This window comes from Ascaphus truei, chromosome 14 (assembly GCF_040206685.1).
Source record: "Ascaphus truei isolate aAscTru1 chromosome 14, aAscTru1.hap1, whole genome shotgun sequence".
Classification (NCBI taxonomy): Eukaryota; Metazoa; Chordata; class Amphibia; order Anura; family Ascaphidae; genus Ascaphus; species Ascaphus truei.
Genome location: NC_134496.1, coordinates 4384485 through 4398538, shown reverse-complemented (window position 1 = coordinate 4398538; position 14054 = coordinate 4384485). Strand labels below are relative to the sequence as shown.

Genomic DNA, 14054 nt, shown 5'->3' with positions numbered 1-14054 from the left:
AGGCCTAATTTTGCAAGCGCGAGCTGTTGAAATATGTAAGTATTTAGACATATTTGTATTTACATTGTATACCGTTTAATAAAGGTGTTTTTTTCCCCATGTGATTTTGATTACATCATCAGGCAGGGGAGGGGGGGCCCGAGAAATTTTATGGATGAAAAGGGGGGCTCGGCGTAAAAAAAAGTTTGCTCACCCCTGCCTTAGCATACAATGCTTCGATTGCACCCAGTTATTCTGGGGAATGACAGTTACACAGTAGTTACATAGTAGTGACATGCGAATGGGCACACAGTCTCACCTTTTGCTTCACGTCCATTTTAACACCGAGCCCTACAAGCTTATGCCTGCTGTATTATACAGCTTTTCAGCACAGCCTGGGATAAGATGAACATTGAAGAAATGTCTTTTGGTAATAGGACTGTTTGCCAGTCCTCCAAGCCGCAGGTAAAAGCGTTTACATTGCAGTGGGTTTTGTTTGCAAAGCTATCAGCGTCACATTAATCACACAGTAAAACAGGCAGCGGATAGGATGCAGCAGTGATATGAGCCACTAACAGTTCTCAGAGAATCGTTCTAAAGAAGCCAATTCCACCCAGAAGTTGTATTTATTTTGCATTAGACAGCCTTTTAACCCCTTTGCTGCTGGCATTATAGATAGGAGCAGCAGAGAGCAGCTTCTGGACACAATTCTCTCTGGAATTCAGAATATTTCCTCACAAATGGAAATAACACAATCCCCTGTGTGACCCTAACAAATGCCAAGACGTTAACCCCCTCCCGGCCACTGACGCATTGCGCATTAAGTTAGCTGCTGTATGAAGGGGTAGAAGGAAGCACACTTGCCCCTCCGTTGGTAACGGGAGGGGTTACACGTTTGTTCTCCCTGTGGCAGTAAATGGATTACAGGAATAGCTCCCCTTCCAACATTAACAGGCACAGGATACAAAGGGTTTCAGTTTCCCAGCTGCTGCCCTTTCCTTAGCAACACTAGTGCTACAATAAAGTGAAAGCACTCAGTAATAGAACATCTGCATCATTCATTAGCATTGTTTCACAACCTAAAGCAGTGGAGCGCAAACTTTTGTTGCTCCGCCCCCCTGCCTTGCCTCCCCTGGTGCTCGCACCACCCCACCCTTCTTACCTTGATGCGGCGTCAAATGACGTCACGTGACCCATGGCGTAATTTGACACGCGTGACGTCACATGCCCCAGCGGCGTCATTTGATGTCGCGTTGTCATGGAGACGAGTCCTGAAGTCAGCAGAATCAAGATAAGTTGAGTTGCAGAGGCCTCACGCGATCCAACGGCATTTAATTTAAATGCCTTGGGGGAAGAACGCAGGACCTCTGCAACCGCCGCCCCCCTCGCACCCCAACGAAAAATCTCCGGCGCCCCCCGCCCCCCACCCCCCCCTCAATTTGCGTATCTGACATACTGCAGCTTTTCTTTTGGCAAACAGACAAAATGTGTCTTTTACATTCAAGAGCAGTAGTTAACATCACCCAAAGCTGGCGCATTTACATCCCCGCGGGCGTGATTCATTAAACCGAGTGTCCTGCGGCAGTTTAACGAGTAGCGCCCAAAAGAGAGAAATTGTACCAATGATAAAACATTTCATCATATGTCCCGACTCTCCTCCCCAACTCCTATAACCACTCCCCAAAAGTGGAGAATAGTTAGAACAAAGCCATCGGGATTCTTTAACCCAGGTGTGGCCAACTCAAGCCCTCAAGGGCCATCAACAAGTCCGGTTTCCAGGATATCCCTGCTTCAGCACAGGTTTTAGGGTTAGGGCTTCCGTGGGGTTTTTTTGGGGAGGTTTTTTAACACTGACATCTTTGGTGCAACACAAAATGGTCACGCACACGCATGTTCACTTCGGTGTATCACAGAGTCTCCACCTAATGTTCAACACTCCCAATATAAAAAGTAACTAAATAACTAAATTATCCAGCAGCACAGATGGCGAGGGAAAACTCATCCTGTAAAACACAAAACTAAATAGCCAGTCCCTCCAAGCACCCGGGCTGCTGTAATTAAATAGTTGTCACAGGCGGAGTCATAAATGACATCAAAAGAAGTGACAGCAGAGACGCAGAACCACGGCATACGTACAGCTTTATTTATATAGCGCTTCACAGCAATAATACACGTGACATACTAATATAACACACGTGACATACTAATATAACACGTACGTGCTGGAGACTTAACGGTATATTTGAGCAGTAATTCCTATATTATGGTAATTAGCACAGAGTTATAAAGCAGATTGACCTAGAGTGTGCTGGATTGCATGAGGTACCTGGGCCACGTGATCACTTCCTTGTCAGCCACATGGTCCGCAGCCCCCTCTCCCCCCGCATGTGCTACGGATCTACGACTTCCAGAATCGGAGACGTGAATTGTATTCCCACCCTATACTGGCCTTGCGGTTCTGGGTGCGGATCATTCTACCCCTGCCAGAGTGGCACTGGGATACTACAACCGAAAACATGAAGTCTGGATGTGAAGGGAAGAGACAGACACAAACTGCCCAAATCATACTGCATTATTTCAGGAAGCGCCACCAGTGATAGATTTAATCAGCCCCATCCCTGCCGGAGGAATTAAACACATGCTCTGCAGATTCCTCGGACAGCAAATGGTGCTATACAATAGGACAAGCCTTAACCCTTTGGGTGCCCAAAACGTAGTCACTACATCATGGAGACTGGCACTCCGGGGTCCCAGGACGCAGTAACTACCATCATGCCCGAAGACGTTCGTTTTTCCTGCATTCCCATGGGAGCCCAGCAGTGACACGGAGGACTCTTTCGTTTCCTGGAAAATGGCCGGCGTGGTCACGTGACTGCTACTGAAAGCGTCTCCCAAAGCGGTGCTAAGGGGATCGGCGCCCCTAAAGGTTCCATGTGCGATACAAAATATAAATAATAGTACTGTGGTACAGATCAGTGTATGGAAGTGCAGCATATGTACAATAGGTCTGTCTGACACACAGGTCAAATGATACACAGTGACCAAATTATCTGTGACTTATGTGAAGTGATGCGTGGAAATACAGGTAAAACGCCCAGCTCAAACCCTGCGGTAGGAACGTCCCCAGTAGTTCCTTGTATATGTGTGTCTCCAGATTCCAGGAGGAGCAGAGGAGGCCACCGCAAGGGGAGGTCCCCCAATAGGAGAACGCGTCACAGTGCAACAACGTTTCCAGACTGCTGGACATGTTATGATGCAAATCTCAGCTTTTATAGATTATCATCTACTCACAATGTGGCAATAAAAAACTCGCACATCCAAACTGTGGCTTTTTCTTTGGTGATACAGTTCTCTCAAGTGAAAGTGTCTCATGTAAAGATACCACAATGGAAAAGAATAAAAGGTACCATAGCGCAGATCAATATGGAAAAGGTACTTTATCTATCAAAACCTGTAAGAGACGTACTTACAACACACACATTCTTTTAAGTGTAACGGGTTTTCTGCACCGGTCTGACCCCCACAATCTCATATTGGCCCCTGTGGTCTAACCAGTCCCCATTACGGTGTAGTGTCTGGTGGTGCACCTGTTGGCTACAGGACTCCCGAGTCTCCCGCATGATGGTGTGTGGGGATTTGCCAACCCAGACAGGCAGCTGAGGTAGTGTGCCGAGTCCTACCTAGATCCAGTGCAGCGCCTCCACCTCATCAGGATCCCAGCGTGAGCTTGTGGATGGTCCTGGTGAGGAACTCCTCTGTGGTGCAGCCCCCTGTGCAATCACTCCACACTTACACACGAGGGTTTCTTTTATCAGAATCATCTTTATTGGTACGGCGGCCAGCTGCCCTCCACAATGGGGTGTATTTAGCCCTCCATTGTTCACCGTACTTCCCTTTGAAAGGTATTGTCCTCCTTGATTAGGGATTCCCTATCCCCACCGGGATATCTATTCTGTGCCAGGTCCCTGGTCACAGTCTCCTTCTTCAGCTACTATAACATAACCACTTCGCAAACTACTCCTTCTCCTCCTCTAACAACTAACTTTGGATCAGTGCTGTGCCTTATGTATCCTCTGGGGCTGACACAACTCTGACATCACTAACCATGGAGTCAGAGCCTGTGACCACTCCCATCCATACATAGGGCACCTCACCAGGGTGTGAGGGCAAACCTCCATGATTACTGCTGGCATGCCCATAACTTACCAGGCCTTACTGTCAGCAGGAGAGATGACTGCAACCATTTTACAGCATGGTTACATAAGCATGTAAGAAAACACAATAGGAGCTTTAGCACCTGTGCAGTTATTGGGCCGCAGGCTCACCGCCTCTGCAGCACACAGCCACTCTGCTCTTCCTGGCTACTCACGTATCGCCGTCTACGTCAGAGCGCCACTTTGTCTCTCTGTGCCAAAGGATCGGGCGCATCTATGCTCCTTGGAGGTTTCCACAAGGCGTTTCATTGGTCTCAGCTTCTCAGGAGTTGATACCAGCCCCATACGGCACATACACACACATACCATTAAATCATCATAATCACAGTCGTTTAAAATCATATGTCTATGGTATTTTCTCAAAGGATAGGTATTGATATATACTTAATACAGATCATAGTGACATCACAGTTGGAACTTAACACAGTGTTGTGGACAAAGAAACTAAACCAATCTATAAGGAATCTCTTTTAGTTCATTGTTCTGGAGAAGATCTATAGGAAATCCGTATTTGATCATTCTACAAGACCTTGACTTCTATCTATATATAGAGATGTAACTCTAGGCAGGTATAGATTTATACAATTCCATCAAATTTAAACCTTGAACAGATGATTCTCTCCAGGGCATGTTACCTCTGGGTCAACAGAGTTAATATCACATAGCCAATCTACATATTTTTCTGTATATTTATTGGAGACAATTACATATATAAATCAGAAGAATTGCGTAATGGTGGAGAAAAAAAAAAAGGGAATTTTGGATGTGCGAGTTTTTTATTGCCACATTGTGAGTAGATGATAATCTATAAAAGCCGAGATTTGCATCACAACATGTCCAGCAGTCTGAAAACGTTGTTGCACTATATGTTATGTTGTCTTTGCGGTGACCTACTTTGCTCCCTCTGCTACTGAAAGCGGTCACGTGGCGACCATTGAAATCGGTTACGTAACCGCACTGTGCCGGAGGGACCGTGGCACTCGGGTATCCTGACCTCTCAGGCACTCAAAGGGTTAATTATCCATGTTTCAACTTCTCTTTATCCCTCCCTGGTTAAATCTTATCTGGGTGTGTCTCCACCCCTCGCCTCTTCCAAATAACTGTGCACATCACAGCAGGAAGCAATCAAAGCGGCTATTGAAAGTCCTGCGGTTTCCTGTCCTATCCCCAGGACAGAGGTTACAGCTACAACGGGCAATGTAAGTTTCAGAGCTTCACAGCACCGTGATGCAGCATGGGTATGTATACGCCTACATACACACCATTACAAAAAAGAAATCAAACTATTCATATAAAGCTTATTTCACCAATGGCACTCAAAGCGTTTCCCACTTTTCAATGATATAGCGATATGTTTTATGTTCCACAGAATAACATGTTACACGTGGCATAGAAAGTGGACAGCTCAGCATTTTCAATGCATTGCGTTTGTGTTGCCAAATTGGGCTGCAGCTCAAATCCCTTTACTGCTACTGCGGCCTGCAACTCACAGCACAACCCACACACCCTGCAGTCAGTATAAACACTCCAGTGTCAAATGCTCTAGGGCAGCAAAGAAATCCTCCTTAGACATATTACGCCTCTGCTGCTGGCACTGGGTAAACTTGGGCAGGGCACCTCTCCAAGCCTGCGGCTTCATGGCGCTCATGTGCACGCCGTGCCCAGAGTGTTTTGCTCTTGAACTGATGTGGGTGTTTGTGTGCCTCCCTCTTGACTCATGCGGCAGGCAGGGACAGATCCCAGAGAGAGGGTATACGTTCCATTACAGCAACTACCTTACCACAGCAGCCTGTGTAGGAGAGCCAGGGAAACCACTGCAGTCCCATCCAAACTGGTGAACATTGCATGCTGGAGACAGACACTAATGTACTACTGTGTGTCAGAGACTATACTGCAGAACTCTAACTGGCCGCCCATGGGCAGATGCAGCATGTGACGGCTCCTGCTAGTTTCATACAGGCATACCCCGGTGTAAGGACACTCACTTTAAGGACACTCGCGAGTAAGGACATATTTTCAATAGCCCTACAGCCCTGTGTCAGTACGCTCGCTTCGCGAGTACGGACTCTTATTCTGCCCAACAGACCGCCGTAGTAGTGACGCGCTGATTCCCCTCGCCCAATAGGCAAACGGCAGCTCACGCATGCGCCTGTCAGCATGTCCTGAGCACCAATACCGGTTCCCTACCTGTACCCAAGCATCGATAAGTGGAAAAAAGGTAGTGCTTCACTTTAAGTACATTTTTCACTTTACATACATGTTCTGGACCCATTGCAGACGTTAATGCGGGGTAAGCCTGTAATAGCTGCTTAGGTAGCCACGTTGTTTCACAATGAACCTCACTTGTAAGTTAGCTCATGTGAATATATATGGTACAAATGTTATAACTCATGGCTCTTCAACTAGTTCTCCAAAGGGGCCAGATCAGAAAACATGTAGGAGTGGAAAGGCCACAACATTATTACGTCATTTTTGGATACATTTAAGGACTTAAAATGTCTATATTTCAACACATTGCAAACATTTATAACATTATATTTCCATTTTCTTAACTTACAAGGGATATTCAGTGAGAAAAGCTGCACGTGACTGATTAAGTAGCTAGTATAAACTTAGCAGGAGCAGAGTGAGGCCACATGGCAGCACTTAGGCCGCGCTTATAGTGCTGGCGACGATGACGCGACTGATGATATCACCCATCGTCGAAAGTTGTCATTTTACTTTTAGCGACAAGGAAAGTGATGTCACTAAAAGGGGCAGGCCGCATAATTTGATTGGTTTAGAGACAGTCACATGTGGCGACTGTCTCTAAAAAAAAGCTGTGTGTGCTGTGCACGCGCATAGTAAGTGAAACTTCTTTGACTTTTGTCACAGAAATTGTGTTTGTGATGTTTTAATTAAAAATCAAAATACAATTTCTTTGACAAAACGCAAATAAATTTGGACTTAGAATGTGCGTGCTCGGCACACATCCCCTGTATTAGCTATTTGCACTAAGCGTGAATTCTTCGTGCGTGCGACTGTGTGTGTGACTGTGTGTGTGTGCGTGCGTGTGACTGTGTGACTGTGCGTGTGACTGTGTAGTGTGCGCGTGTGACTGTGTGTGTGTGCGTGTGACTGTGTGTGTGCGTGTGTGATGTATGCGCACCCATCTTGTACCTTGCATATGCCCCTGCACCTCGCATCACCCCCCTGAACCTCGCATCACCCCCCTGCACCTCGCATCCCCCCTGCACCTCGCATCACCCCCCTGCACCTCGCATCACCCTCCTGCACCTCACATCATCTCCCTGCACCTCACATCACCCCCCTGCACCTCACATCACCCCCCTGCACCTCACATCACCCCCCTGCACCTCCCTGCACCTTACATCATCTCCCTACACCTCACATCACCCCCCTGCACCTCACATCACCCCTTCACCCCCCTGCACCTCACATCACCTCCCTGCACCTCACATCACCTCCCTGAACCTTACATCACCCCCTGCACCTCACATCACCTCCCTGCACCTCACATCACCCCCCTCCACCTCACATCACCCCCCCTGCACCTCACATCACCCCCCTGCACCTCACATCACCCCCCTGCATCTCACATCACCCCCCTTCACCTGGGTCTGGGGGGGTCAGTCAATGTGTGTGGGGGTCTTGGGGGGTCAGTCAGTGTGTGTGGGGGTCTGGGGGGGTCAGTCAGTGTGTGTGGGGGTCTGGGAGGGTCAGTGTGTGTGGGGGTCTGGGGGGGTCAGTCAGTGTGTGTGGGGGTCTGGGGGGGTCAGTCAGTGTGTGTGGGGGTCTGGGGGGGTCAGTCAGTGTGTGTGGGGGTCTGGGGGGGCGTCAGTCAGTGTGTGTGGGGTCTGGGGGGGCGTCAGTCAGTGTCTGTGGGGTCTGGGGGGGTCAGTCAGTGTGTGTGGGGGTCTGTCAATGTGTGTGGGGGTCTGGGGGTCAGTCAGTGTGTGTGTGGGGTCTGGGGGGGTCAGTCAGTGTGTGGGGGGGTCAGTCAGTGTGTGTGGGGGTCTGAGGGGGTCAGTCAGTGTGTGTGGGGGTCTGGGGGGGTCAGTCAGTGTGTGTGGGGTCTGGAGGGGTCAGTCAGTGTGTGTGGGGTCTGGGGGGATCAGTCAGTGTGTGTGGGGGTCAGTCAGTGTGTGTGGGGGTCTGGGGGGGTCAGTCAGTGTGTGTGGGGTCTGGGGGGATCAGTCAGTGTGTGTGTGGGGGTCTGGGGGGGTCAGTCAGTGTGTGGGGGTCTGGGGGGGTCAGTCAGTGTGTGGGGGTCTGGGGGGTTCCGGCGCGCTCAAGCTCCCCCCTTCCCCACAACCCGGCGGCGCGCTCAAGCTCCCCCCTTCCCCACCCCCTGGCGGCGCGCTCAAACCCCCCCATTCCCAGGCTGTTAGGAGCCGGCGCCGGTGCCAGCCTCCCTCCTGTCCATTGGCATGGCAGCGGGCGGGGAACGGCGCCGCTGCCAGCCGCTTCTGTGCATGCGTGGCGCGCGGCATGGCAGCGGGCGGGGAACGGCGCCGCTGCCAGCCGCTTCTGCGCATGCATGGACGCTCAAGCTCTCCCCTTCCCCACCCCCCGGCGGCGCGCTCAAACCCCCCCATTCCCAGGCTGTTAGGAGCCGGCGCCGGTGCCAGCCTCCCTCCTGTCCATTGGCATGGCAGCGGGCGGGGAACGGCGCCGCTGCCAGCCGCTTCTGCGCATGCGTGGCGCGCGGCATGGCAGCGGGCGGGGAACACCGGCAGTTAGGAGCGGCGGCTATCGCCGCCGCATGTGAGCAACCGGGTGTGGGGTGTGTGGGAGGGTGAGGGGTGCGGCGGCGATTAGGAGCGGCGCAGGCGGCTATCGCCGCCGCCGCCACAGCCACTTGTGACAGGGGACATGTGAACGGAGCGGCGTCCATTACGTGACGTCACTTCCGTTTCACATTTCGCCCCCCATCTATCCAGTTTTATCCCATCACAGGTGCCACTAAAGAAGTTTCACTTCAAAAATCAAATTTACCCGGCTTCCAAATTTCTAGACGTGACGTCGCTCCGTCGCTGTCGCACTTACTATAAGAGCTTGCGACGGAGTCAACTAATTTGTTTTGGAGCGACGTCATGTCGCGAGGCACTATAAGCGCAGCCTTAGACTGCATTTGGCCCACGGGCCTCCAGTTGAAGAGCCCGTTATAAATCCTTGAACATTTTTCAAAAATAGTTATTTTTAAGTCTTTAAAACTATTTGAAATGACAGACAACGACATGCTCCTGTGCACACACACATATACACACACACACACACACACACACACAGCTGTTTGCCACAGAAGCATACGCTATTCCTTGCCACAAAAGACACACAAACTATGGCATTCTAATGAAATACAAATACATCTGAATCACACTATGAATATGGAGTACAATTTTGGGCACCACGCCTTAGAAAAGACATTATGGAACTAGAGAGAGTGCAGAGAAGAGCCACCAAATTAATAAAGGGGATGGACAATCTAATTTATGAGGAGAGGCTAGCTAAATTAGATTTATTTACATTAGAAAAGAGGCGTCTAAGAGGGGATATGATAACTATATACAAATATATTCAGGGACAATACAAGGAGCTTTCAAAAGAACTATTCATCCCACGGGCAGTACAAAGGACTCGGGGCCATCCCTTAAGGTTGGAGGAAAGGAGATTTCACCAGCAACAAAGGAAAGGGATCTTTACAGTAAAGGCAGTTAAAATGTGGAATTCATTACCCATGGAGACTGTGATGGCAGATACAATAGATATGTTCAAAAAAAAGGTTGGACCTCTTTTTAGAAAGGAAAGGCATATAGGGATATACCACATAAGTATACATGGGAAGGATGTTGATCCAATGAGTAATTGCCAATTCTTGGAGCCAGAAAATAATTTATTTTCCCCCTTATGAGATATCATTGGATGATATGTACCTGGGGTTTTTTTTGTTTGCCTTCATCTGGATCAATATACTGTAAGTATAGATATAGGATAAAGCATGTGTTGTCTAAATTTAGCATAGGTTGAACTTGATGGACTTATGTCTTTTCAACCTCATCTACTATGTAATATACAGTACTAATCTACTATGTAACACTATTGCGTGCCAGAGGAACACAGAACAGTATTTTTTTAAATGGTTACACACATACTAATTGGTGTTAGTGCAGAAACATAAACGAACACAATACAAGGTTAAACTCACAGACAAGTCCAAATGATGTTACAGAGACTGCGCCTTTAAGAGAAATGCCCCAACACAGACCAAAATGTAACAGGGATTTGTACACAGAGGTAGAGAGCAAAGCTTGTTAGAACCGCTTATCCTGTCTCCATCTGCTCCCCATTCAGAGTAAACCTGTGCTGAGGACACCAGCTGCTGCCTCATTACAGGCAGACACAGGCTTTACATGGAGAGTCCTGGGCCTGCTCATCATACCAGCCATACTAACATTGCTATGCGTTCTTGGTTACCTTTGTTATAAACTTGTGCCCAAGTAATGTAATCTACCCAAATGGAAAAGTATCGAAAGCATGGAACAGTTGCCCTTGAATGGGCTGTAGGCTTTATGCCTCATTAAAGTGCAACCCTCCTTACTAATAACATTGGAGTTGCACCAGGGGTTAAAAACTTAGGTGTCAACTCCAATTTTTATGAGCCAAAGTTTTGTTGAGCATCAGCCTGGGTGGGGGTCCACCTTATTTAATTTTATCTCCCAAAAATGCATCCCAAACCCTGTATATCAGTGTGCATTAGACACCCAGACATGGGGGCACAAACAAGCACTCCTTCCCCTCATCCTGATTCAATGGAAAGCAGGGGCGAGCACAGTGCTGGAGCTCTCTCCCTCCCCAAACTGTTGCACACTCCTCTGCGCCCCCCCGCCCCCTCCTCCAAGCAGGGTGAGTGCTGAGTGCCGTCAGTCACCGCTGCCCCTGGCACCCTGTGTGGCTGTTGCGATAGTGAAGCAGAATAGGATGCGCTGTGACAGACAGGTCACTCAGCAAAACAAAAAACAGGCCTCAGGGACAAAATATTATGTGCCCGGGCAATTGTCATCCCCGGGTTGCACTGAAATGAAAGCGCTCCATAATAATGCCGTAACTAGCATATGAACCCTCCGGCTGCCAAGGGGGACCGGCAGGGCATTGCAGGCCCCTTTAGCAGCGCACAGGTTAATAGTTGGTTTATTACTTTAAAAAAAGCTTCTCAGGCCTGGTAAGAAAAATGGTGGGGGGTGTTAAGTGCTTTAATCAATCAGGTACTTCAGGGTTAACGTTGGTTAGAAAACATCTTCAAAATATAATTGTGTTTATGACATGTCAAGACCTTCCCAGTGTCTGTGCTGATCTACAAAGAGGGCTTAATTGGGGTATCACTGATGGCCCAGTAAAGGTGACATATGTATAGTATAGAAGGTTGTGGATGATAGTCAGATCCTGGGCTATTGGCCTCAAAGAAATCCTAACATTCCTGCAATGTCCCCTGTGCGTCCCAGAGAGGAGTGACACACAGGTCACCACTTAGTTGGAGGGCTATATTAAATATAGGATATCATGGAGTGACATTTATTCTGAAGAATAACGTTTAGACATTTGTAATCTTTGCAAGGAGACGGGTACAATAAAGCCAAACACTTGATGTTTCGGAGGTGACAAGGGAAAGATATCCATCCGATCGTCGCTCAAATTTAGACTTTTAAACAGCGCAAAAGGAGTTTTTCTTTAAGTCATAAACCTGTTAACCCAGTGGCTGATTGACGACAGGGGTGGGAGTGGGGGGGAGGAGGAGGGGAGGAGGGAAGGTGGGGTGGGCTTATGTTTCAATGGGGGAGAAAAAATAGTACACAAGTCTCAACAAGGTAATCTGAAAATCAGAATTCAACAAGGTGTGTGTTTTGGGATCAGACACCCGAGTTCTCATCTTTCCTACACCAGTGACCTCTCTGGGAAAAACCTATGACACGGTAACGTACTGTATAGGGATTTCTGTTTATGTTTTATCCTTTTATTTTAAGAAACTGGTCTGCATGTATTACAACAGTATTTTCTTGCAACCTTTTTCTGTAACCCAAGCACTGTATTTTTATATATACTGTATATTAAAAAAAACTTTAATAAGCGATGCTTTGCCGTTTGAATGAACTGTTTGCAGAGAGTAAACTACATTTTCTGACATATTTTGCTACAACAGAGTTTTTCTTTAATAAACAGAGAGCTTGGACTCTGCAAATTTCAGATTTGATATTTCTTGGGTAGTGGCGGTGGATAGATATGATTGCAAAGTGGTAGATATTAACTCACTGAAAGTACCTTGCGGAGGAGAAAGGTGAGTTGGCTGGAGTAACCGTGTGTATTAACCCTGGTTGCATATCTAAGTCACGTGCTCACACATGTGCTGGCCGTGACAGATAGTATATGGGGATGGATTGAGGGGAGATCTTGTTCATTTGAGGGACCTTTGCCGAAGGTGAATAGTGTGTCAGCTAGAGAGCTGTGTATTAACCCTTGTCCCATATGCAGGTCACGTGTTCACCGTTGTGCCGTACTTGACAGGCCTAATTGTGCAACACTAATAAACAGATGAAGAGTGCAACAGCAAGTATTACATCTTGTACAATATACAGTACACCGCTTCTGTTCAGTATATTGTAACATGGGGACATATCAAAGTTCTTTACCTTCACATGGTCAAAGTCTACATGTGGAATGCTCCATTATTCAAGCATTAATATCTGGATGACGAATGCCCCACTTGCATTAATATCTGGATGACGAATGCCCCACTTGCATTAATATCTGGATGACGAATGCCCCACTTGCATTAATATCTGGATGACGAATGCCCCACTTGCATTAATATCTGGATGACGAATGCCCCACTTGCATTAATATCTGGATGACGAATGCCCCACTTGCATTAATATCTGGATGACGAATGTCCCACTTGCATTACTATCTGGATAACGAATGCCCCACTTGCATTAATATCTGGATGACGAATGCCCCACTTGCATTAATGTTGGATGACGAATGCCCCACTTGCATTAATATCTGGATGACGAATGCCCCACTTGCATTAATATCTGGATGACGAATGCCCCACTTGCATTAATATCTGGATGACGAATGCCCCACTTGCATTAATATCTGGATGACGAATGCCCCACTTGCATTAATATCTGGATGACGAATGGCCCACTTGCATTAATATCTGGATGACGAATGCCCCACTTGCATTAATGTTGGATGACGAATGCCCCACTTGCATTAATATCTGGATGACGAATGCCCCACTTGCATTAATATCTGGATGACGAATGCCCCACTTGCATTAATGTTGGATGCTTTGACCCTCTCCACTTTAATTTTTGGATATCTCGTCATCCCCGATTCATATTATGTACCACGGTCTGGACGCTGCCACCTTTCCATGTATTGAGTCCTTCCTATACACTAAAGGTCTGGATGTAACTTTCAGCTTTTCCCACTCAATGATCTTACCCCAACTTCCAAAGGGAGCGTGGTGCCATCGAGCAGCAGCACAGACACCCCCAGCTCCTGATTCTGCGTCTTAAGAGGTGAGGACAGATCCGTGGCGAGGTTCTGCCCAGGCTCCAGCGTGCTTACACCTGTGTTTCTTAGCGCTCCCAGACGGGATCCCGGCGTCTGCAGAACACGGTAAGTACCTTCGAGCTCTCCCATGATGGCCGGCGCGTACCCTGGCTCCTGAAAGTTGTAGAAAGATGTGCAGATAAAGGATCACTGTAGACACAACAGGTTACATAGAAGATGAGGTTGAAAAAAGACATATGTCCATTAGGTTCAACCTATACTAAATGTAAATGACAGATACTT

The 14054-nt window shown here is 47.8% G+C and overlaps 1 protein-coding gene across 9 annotated transcripts in view; it reads right to left on the bottom strand.

The window, feature by feature from the left end:
• The window catches only part of FARP2 (FERM, ARH/RhoGEF and pleckstrin domain protein 2), a 141304-nt gene that overhangs the window by 99242 nt on the left and 28008 nt on the right, over positions 1 to 14054 (bottom strand). For all 9 annotated transcript variants that reach the window (XR_012787924.1, XM_075569566.1, XM_075569564.1 and 6 more), the window contains exon 2: positions 13701 to 13925. Coding sequence is in view for 8 of the 9 variants with exons in the window: in XM_075569564.1 (XP_075425679.1) it covers positions 13701 to 13925 (225 nt within the window). In the remaining variant the exon portion in view is untranslated. The remainder of the gene's footprint in view (positions 1 to 13700; positions 13926 to 14054) is intronic.